The sequence below is a fragment of the Nannobrachium achirus genome (genome assembly GCF_963921795.1).
Source record: "Nannobrachium achirus genome assembly, chromosome: 16".
In the NCBI taxonomy this organism is placed as follows: Eukaryota; Metazoa; Chordata; class Actinopteri; order Myctophiformes; family Myctophidae; genus Nannobrachium; species Nannobrachium achirus.
The window spans coordinates 10,506,341-10,515,591 of record NC_137823.1 but is presented as its reverse complement, the minus strand read 5'-3'; the positions used below and the strand labels follow the sequence as shown (position 1 = coordinate 10,515,591).

At 40.1% G+C, this 9,251-nt stretch overlaps 1 protein-coding gene and 1 pseudogene across 2 annotated transcripts in view; one reads left to right on the top strand and one right to left on the bottom strand.

Annotated features, from left to right (window-relative positions):
- Positions 1-9,202, bottom strand: part of LOC308300282 (uncharacterized protein) — a gene marked incomplete at both ends in the record, with an annotated part of 11,686 nt that extends 2,484 nt beyond the window's left edge. The window contains 4 exons of the mRNA XM_080744101.1: positions 6,364-6,471; positions 7,124-7,249; positions 7,977-8,186; positions 9,197-9,202. Coding sequence (XP_080600227.1) covers positions 6,364-6,471; positions 7,124-7,249; positions 7,977-8,186; positions 9,197-9,202 — 450 coding nt within the window. The remainder of the gene's footprint in view (positions 1-6,363; positions 6,472-7,123; positions 7,250-7,976; positions 8,187-9,196) is intronic.
- LOC308300783 (E3 ubiquitin-protein ligase TRIM39-like) overlaps positions 1-9,251 on the top strand; it is a 224,157-nt pseudogene that overhangs the window by 30,187 nt on the left and 184,719 nt on the right. The window lies entirely within an intron of this gene.

Here is a 9,251-nt window from a genome sequence, read left to right as displayed (position 1 = left end):
GAGGCAAACTGGAACCGGAAGGTCAGTGAAATGTATTGCAGTCAATGAGAGCAAACTAAGGGCTCTATTTTGATTGTCGTAAGTACCAGCTCTTATGCCTTAACTTAAAGGCCTGTCCATGCTGTCTCCGACCACCGAACCTTTCGTCGGAAAGGTCCGGTTCAACTATAAAATGGCATAATTTGCAGCTTTACCCCAAATTAGAGTTTGGATAGCTGCACGTTGGAAAGTCAGAACTCGATGAAATGTTTGGTGGTTGGAGACGATAACAGGCCTTTAAGTTAAGGCATAAGAGATGGTACTTAAGACAATCCAAATACAGCCCTAAAATGTCTTAAAGCAACTATTATTGCGACCGTAGGTCGCATTTACTACCAAAACTTCCACAGGCTGTCTGTCAGTCAGTGAGTGAGTCAGTGAGTCACACTTTTGCCCTGCTCATATCTCCACAACCGTTGCCCCCATCCATGCCACATTTTGCACACACACTCCTTACCTGCCAAACTACAACCTCCAAGGACCCCCGGAGCTCCAGGGACCCCCAGGTCCCTGGGGGACCCCCAGGTGTAAAAAAATGTCCCTCCGTGAGTGACACATCACACGTCACACTTTTCCCCTGCTCATATCTCCACAACCGTTGCCCCCATCCATGCCACATTTTGCACACACACTCCTTACCTGCCAAACTACAACCTCCAAGGACCCCCGGAGCTACAGGGACCCCCAGCTCCCTGGGGGACCCCCAGATGTAAAAAAACCCCCCAAATGTGCAAAAATGACCAAATGACCACCCCAACGGGGCTGCTCACGGGGAATTCCCGGGGACCACCGACTCCTGGTGCTCCAGAACGGATGCAAAAGTGGTGGTGCCCCCAGTGGAGGACCCCCTACACTGCAGCTCACATAAAATGCCGTAACTCCGACTAGGAGCGACCGGGAGAGCCGGGGCCGGTACCTATTCGTCCGCCTCGGCGCGGCGCAGACCCCACCCCTCATTTCTCACATGGCCCTCTTCTAGCGCCACCATCAGGCCGATTCTTGCAAAGCCACCTACGGTCGCTTATCTCCCGATTAGGGAGTCTTACTGGTTATATGTAGTGTTCTGCTGACGTAAGAAGATTTTTGGCAATTGCTTATTTTTATTTCCATTTGTTCTATTACATTCAGACGGCTAACAATGCTTCCTAAAGAAATCTAGTCTCTGTGGCGTGACACTTCCAGGGGCCGCAGTCTGTATCCAAAACTATTATTGTATCTGTAAGAAGCTCTGTCATTGGTCGATAAATGCCAGCCTGCAATGATTAACCAATCAGGGTGCTTGTTGGGCTTGGTTAGACCTGTCTCATTTTAGCGGTTCGACCGCAGTGGTTTCCAAACGTTTTGGCTTGTGACCCAAAAGAGAAATTAGGCGTTTCCCCGGGACCCAGAATAGTGAAAATATGGAGCATGGCTATTAGATCTGGAGCATTCATCTGTAGTGCTCTATGGCAGAGGTTCTCAACCTGTGGGTCCCCAAATTATTTTAGGGGGTCTCCAGATGATGAACTTAGTTTGCAACAATTGTTTTCTCTCTCAACGGTGTATAAGATGGTATCTGCACATTTCTAAAGTAACAATTCAAGGACTATAATTTGTATCCCACGATTTTGTAACCCATTTTTTCCACCCAGTGCCAATTTAATTACTTTTTAATACCTCTAAAATGACAAATTAAACTTTGACCAAAGTGTCAAATATTAGAGGCTGAAATTGTGAAAATAGCAGTAGATCTGCTATTTTCACAATAGAACCATATTATATTAAATGTAATGCCTCACATCTTAGTGCTTGTCAGGTCCCCAGTTAAAATATGATTATTTTCGGGTCCCCATACTCTGTTTTTACTTGAGTAAAAGTACAAAACTATTGGTATCAAAATGTACTTAAAGTATGCAGAATGTCCCATTTCACGTCGATATGCGTTTTAATCCTGTATGCGTTTTATTTCCTCATTTAAGTCCTGTTTACATGAAGTGTAATACCGGTTTTCACCTGATGTGCTCCCATCATGCACCACTACCACCCGTTGAGGAATACAGGAAACTTACGACAGAATCACGTATCTGTATTGAAAAATACTTTTGTCTAATATTTTAACCAAGACAGTCTTACTGAGTGACATGTTGACGGTCAACTTTAAAAGCTGAATGAGAAACATCAAATTAATAGTTTACAGTACAAACATTTCTGGATGAAAAGAAGGGTATGAGTTGTGTTATTTAGCATTGTATTTATACAGGTTTATATTTATTTATTTATTTATTTATTTATTTATTTATTTATTTATTTATTTATTTATTTATGTATTTATGTATTTATGTATTTATTTATTTATGTATTTATGGCTCCCATCTCGTCTTTGACCCATTTGCAATAAAAATACATTACAATTGATTGATTAAGTGAATTCTTTATTAACAACATTATTAAGCTTACATTCAACGGTTATGATTAAAAGGATAACACAGAGAGCCTCAGGGCTTGTTTAAATTGTGGTCCATTGTACTCAATTCATCATAATATATAATACAGATACAATACAATACAAAACATATTATAATAAAGCTGAGCAGAATCATAAGGTATATTTACAGAGAAGGGGGGATTCTACCATGAAGATGTTCAAGGAGTTAAACTATGATCACTTCATTCATTTATTCATTCATTCATTCATTTATATTTTTTATGCCACAATTTTGTAACCCATTTTTCACTGGGGCCTTTTCCACCAAAAGATCCATGGCTCAGGAACCAGTGCCGTTCAACTTTCTTGGAATCTTGGTTTGTTCTTGCCAACCGAATGCGAACCAGGCTTGCGTTTCCACCAGATTGAACCAGAGGAACCAAGGATTTTGTGGTTCCCGTTTCGAACCAATTTTACGGTTCGGAACCAACTCCGGTTCTCGGTGGAAAAGCTCACCTCTGGTTCAACCCATAGGCGGGAGAAAGAACCAGAACCGGTTCTTTGCCGGTGGAAAAGTGCCCACAGTGTCAATTGGCTAATAGTCAGGGACCCACAAGCCCAAAAGCTCAAGGAATAGGGGTGATACCTGTGATGTCTTGCCGTACTTTTTATTTCTGTTTTATCTATTAGTTTGGTCATTAAGGTCCACAGAATGAGAGGCCTGCTCTGCCGGAAACATCGCGAAAAAAAGTTATGGCCATTTGTATATTCACTGTCCCATCGACTTCACTATACAGGAAAAGAAAAATATTTAAAAAAGAAAATAAATGTGCTTTAAGTAGCATGTGAGGGGTCAGACTAGGGGTTCTTCATGATTCTGAATCCATTGCAGGCGTTTTTTTGCATGAAAAACATTCCTAGGGCAAAATATCGGCCCCCAAAACTGTGAAAAGTGAAGATTTTTTGATGACTCATGACTTTTTAAAATTTTGGGGGGCCAAAATTTAGCCCAAGGAATGTTTTTCATGCAAAACAAATACTTACAATGGATTCAGAATCATGAAGAACCCCTAGTTTGACCCCTCACATGCTACTTAAAGCACATTTATTTTTTGTATTCTTTTCCTGTATAGTGAAGTCGATGGGACAGCGAATATACAACTGGCCATAACTTTTTTACGCGATGTTTCCGGCAGAGCAGGCCTCTCATTCTGTGGACCTTAACTCTTATACCGCTTTGGACGTTCCTGTTCGCCCCAATTCCCAAGAGACCTCTGTGCCAATACGGCGCTCGTTCGGTTCGTTCGTCTGATGACTGTAAGCTGATGAGGGGTCGCGCGGCCGTGTACTGTAAACACATTTTCCGCGGTGATGGTGTAAAAAATTAATTATGCGTTAACGGAGAACAATTCACTTCCTTGTTGATTTCCTCTGGCTGTAAGGCTCTGTGGCCAGTGACTGGTCTTCTTCTTCTTCAACACATAACAGGCAAATTCACATTCATTCTCGCATGACGCCGCCCTCTGCTGCCTGGCAAACCAAAGTGCACTATTGCACAATAAAAAAAAATAAAAATAAAAAATAAAATAAATGTCTGTCTATCTACTATAACGTCGCAAAGGTAAGCCGCTTTTTGATGGCACCAGACCCAATAAATAAATAAATAATCTGGCAGTAGGAGAGTTAATGACCAAACTAATAGATAAAACAGACATAAAAAGTACGGCAGAACATCACAGGTCCTCTCCCATTATCAGGGACTGGGTCCTTGACTATAAGCAGTAATCCTGGGCTCTGCTCTCCCTCTGCTAACCTGGGGAGAGCCTCGAACTGAGCTCATGCTTCCTTCAGTGCATCAAGAGTGAGCATGCCGCTTCTTATCACCTGACAGGGGGGAGCTTCTCCGTTAGGACGTAGCGCGTGAAAGGAACACATTATTCCAACCAGTTCCTTTCCCTTCATCATGCGCCCTGGCTGGCCAGGGGGAGGCAGTATAGAGGCCAGCAGGATTACTGCATTTTTTTAGGGTATCTATACCCTTGTTTACTTGTATTTTAAGTTGAATACAGATGTACATCTAGGGTGTGACATGTTGTGAGCTTGTAGATCTGCTATTTAAAAATAAATAATAATAATAATAAAATATATATATATATATATATATATATATATATATATATATATATATATATATATATATATATGCACACACACACACACACACACACACACACACACACACACACACACACACACACACACACACACACACACACACACACACACACATACAATAACAACAAAGGAACGGTTTGTTTATGTTTGCATAATGTTTGTGCCAAACATCAAATAAAATAAGCATGAGCCCATTCTGCCCAACATTTAACAACACATGCATTTAAACAATAAAATATTAATTATGTCAAAAAATTACACATTTTAATAAGCTGTCACTGAGTTGGTATTTGGACCTTTATAGATCTGCTTGCACAGCCTATGCATTATAGGCCTATAGACATGCAATTCCACCGATTCATATTTATGTATAGACTAGTTTCTGTCAGTGCTATCAGTTTATAGCACCGATAGTTCATGTAGAGCTGAAACTCAGCCAAAGTTTCACGTAGGGCCTAATGATGAAAATAGACGATCATGCCTTAATGCCACTGCAGTCACACTTGCAGAAGCTCTGGTCCATAAATCTGCAGCGTTTCACTTGGATTCCAACATCATCATTTCATCAGGTAAGCAATGTTCAGTACGGCTCATAATATCATTTCCATAGGCTACTTATTATCCTATTATTTGGTGGTGGGTTAAACCTTGTAGTCTAAACTTACTTATTCTCGTTACACATGGAAGTATTACTTTCAATGGATCCATTTTGCAATCGGCGTGGTTCTCAGAATAGATTTAATTGTAGCCTATACATGTTGTCCAAGCGATGCAACGACGATCTCTGTAATTCATTCTCTTTCTTTCTTTCTTTCTTTCTTTCTTTCTTTCTTTCTTTCTTTCTTTCTTTCTTTCTTTCTTTCTTTTTGATTAGAGACAAGTTCAAGAGCACTTCCAAGTTTAAGTTGTGATTCATCTCCCGTATATATGGTGTGAATGTGGTGTTCCCAGTGCAGAATTCAAAGTGCTGAGTCATGCTTTCTACCATTATATGGTCCTACCATAAGTAGTAAGCAGCGCTTGTGAATTTGAACAAAATGGGAAATATGCACTGCTTGGTGAATCTTGCTTCAGTTTTAGTCACTTTATTTACACTATTGTTGAAGCGGGCCCATTGTAAACAGTACAGGTATATAAGACTATTTACCAACTTTAGAAAGAGTCATTGGACAGGTGTCTCATACCTACTCTTCTTCCTGTGTGATGTTTGTCTTTTTATTTGTGCTTTTATTTCTTTAATAGTTTGTATGTTTCTGATATGAAATTTAGGCCATACTAATAGCAGAAATGATCAGAGGAGCAGAGTTTGTACCACCATCATTAAGGTAAGGACTGAAGTATGGATATAGTTTCTCAGTGAAGGAGCAGCCAGTGAAAGAGTAGAGATGAACTCTGGCCTCCACATCATAAAAGGAGACCAGACCCTCCTCATAATCCACAAACACTCCCACTTTCTTGAGCTCCTCTCTGACAGGGAGGGAGACAGTAGGGACAGCATAAGCCCGGTACTCATTTCCATTCCTCAACAATATAGTCCAGTAACCATTGTTGGGGGACGCTGTGATTGATCCCTTCCTGTTGATGGACTCTCTGGCCACTCCTAGATCCCAGCCAGTCTTCCCTTTAACCTGAACCTCATAGTAAAACCTTCCTGAGGAGAAGCTTTGTTTTCCTAAGACACAGACACATGTAGAGAATCTGTCTTTGTTGTCTGGGAGATTCTTCTTTATGTTTCCAGTACTCACTTGTTTTCCATCCTCAGACAGGATGAGGTGGGGATGAGCTGTATCAGGGTCCAGAGTCACATTCACTGCATATTGCTGGATCCTCCTCAGCTCAGCTTTAAGATAAGCCTTTCAAATCAATGATATTACAGGTTAATGTGTGATAATCATCATTTACACCTACTTATTACTCTTACTCTGTGATTCTCAACATGTGCATTTCAAGGACCTCTGGTCGGTTAAACATTAGACCATGAATGGCTGAGGCTATGTGAGTCACTCCGCTACGTGTGTATGCGTGCGTGCGTGCGTGCCGTGCGTGCGTGCGTGCGTGCGTGCGTGTTTGTGTATTTTAAAGAGGTGGTGCCAATGTTGTGTACATTTTCTGTTTTGTACATGTCTATGGAGTTAACATTACTCTAATTTAACATTACTCTAATAGACCCCCAGCCATGGTTTTAATGTGCAAATGTCTCTTTCCTGATTATGTTTGTTTGCTGAAAGCCTCTGAGTCAAAAGGCCCAATCGAAAAACACAGATTTAATTACATCATAAACTCAGTTTCTATCACACAAAGATTTGGAGGACCTCCTATAGTAACTTTGGGTCCCGGAACCCCGGGTTGAAGACCCTTGCATTAGAACATGAACCCACATTTGATATAATGTTTTTTAAATCTCTAAAATGTTAAACTAACTCTGAGCGTGTACAAAGGAAGGTAGATAAATATTACAAATACAATCTTACTTTTTATTAATTACTTGATGGAAAATATAAATACCTGCATGTCTTTGATCTTCTGGTCAGATTGCTGCTTGTCTTTCTCCAGATCCAGGATGGTTTTCTGGGATCGTTTCAGATTCTCCTCCAGGTCCATGTGGATCTTCTTCTCTTCCTCCAGAGAACCCTCCAAATACACAAGAATGCATTAAATATAATTATTCACTAAACATGAGTGTTCCACCAAATAATACATTCACTTCATATTTAAAACTATGATGTAGGCATTAAGCAGGCACTCATCCAGAGCAGTGTGTGTGTGTGTGTGTGTGTGTGTGTGTGTGTGTGTGTGTGTGTGTGTGTGTGTGTGTGTGTGTGTGTGTGTGCGCGCGCGTGCGTGTGTATTTTAAAGAGGTGCCATAGTTTTGTACTTTTTTCCTCCTAGTAGTATAATAATAATACCTGATCATCATACTAATAGATAATGACTTTAATGAAAATATAAACCTTTATATTCAATTATGACGTAATTTTGACGCGAAATCCGGACCCCAGCACAGCTCAGTAAAGAACATCAGGATAGCCTATCCCAGCTGAGGTCTGGAATTTATGCCCAGAGTCCCCGACTGACTTTTATCTTTTGATTGTTGAATTTGATGTTTTTATTCTAATAAAGTTTTTTTTTTCCTTTGTTGTTAAGCGCTTTGGGTACTTAGAAAAGCGCTATATAAATCCAAGCTATTATTAACGTAATAGAGAAGGCTTTCGGGGCTGAAATTCATGGAGTGGGTGTTCTAAAACTTTAGTGATTTAATAGTTAGATCATATTTAAGATTTGTTTTATTGAAAAAGTTACCCAGTATAGCTTTAACCTTCCTTTTTATTATAGAGTTTGATGAAAATATAAGAATAACCTGCATGTCTTTGATCTTCTGGTCAGATTGCTGCTTGTCTTTCTCCAGATCCAGGATGGATTCCTGGGCTCGTTCCAGATCCTCCTTTAGCTTTATGTTGAGTGTCCCAGCTCTCTGCAGGTCCCTGGAGAGCTCATCTCTCTTCTTCTCAACCTCGGCACGAGCAGCACGTTCAGCCTCCTTCTCTTCCTCCAGAGCTTTAATAGCAGCCTTTCAAATCAATGATATTATAGGTTAATATGTGATAATCATCATTTACTCTTACTTATTATTCTTACTCTGTGATGTTGTGCACCCCTGTTGTTGTTTGTTTATTTTTGGAAAACGGTTCTTATATTGGTGATCCAAGATTCCTCTTTGGGGATTGCAACACATAACTATAAATAACAATTGGAACCGGGGAGAAAGTCAAGCTTACTTGTTAATTTTACTGATTCTCAACATGTGCATTTCAAGGACCTCCAGTTGGATAAACATTAGACAACTAACCCACGTTTGATATCATTTATTTAAAGATGCAGTTCCATGATTTGTTTCCCCCACAACGTTCTCATAGTCATAGATTCCATATAGTTTTGTCGTCTGAGAGCACAATCCTCAGTGAATTTTGGATTCATGTCAATTTGTGTTGAACCGTCAATACTTAATAAACGTTACCTTTCACTCTGTACTTGGTGTGCTCTTTTTCCCCCTTTAAACAAACCTAGTTGCCAAAAATAGCAGATCTACAAGGGACTGCCCTTAAGTCCGAAGGTTCATTAGTCCTACATCTCATTAGTCCGAATTTAGTTAGGGTTACTGAGGTTAGGGTTAGGTTTAGGGTTAGGCATAGTATTCTTAACAGATTCGGACTAATGGGCTGTCAGAACAAAGAGGTTTTGGACCAATGCCATGGCACCGATCTACAAGCTCACAACGTTTCCTGCTGTGAGCTTTGGCCAAATTTCTCAGAATATGGACACTATAGGGTTCAAGTGGGTTAGGGTTATAAAAAAGGACAAAAATGTTTCTATCAAACAAAGATTTGGAGGACCCCCTATAGTAACTTTGGGTCCCGGAACCCCAGTTGAAGACCCTTGCATTAGAACATGAACCCACATTTGATATCATTTATTTAAATCTCTAAAATGTTAAACTAACTAGAGTGTACAGGGAAGGTATATAAATATTACAAATACAATCTTACTTTTTATTAATTACTTGATGGAAAATATAAATACCTGCATGTCTTTGATCTTCTGGTCAGATTGCTGCTTGTCTTTCTCCAGATCCAGG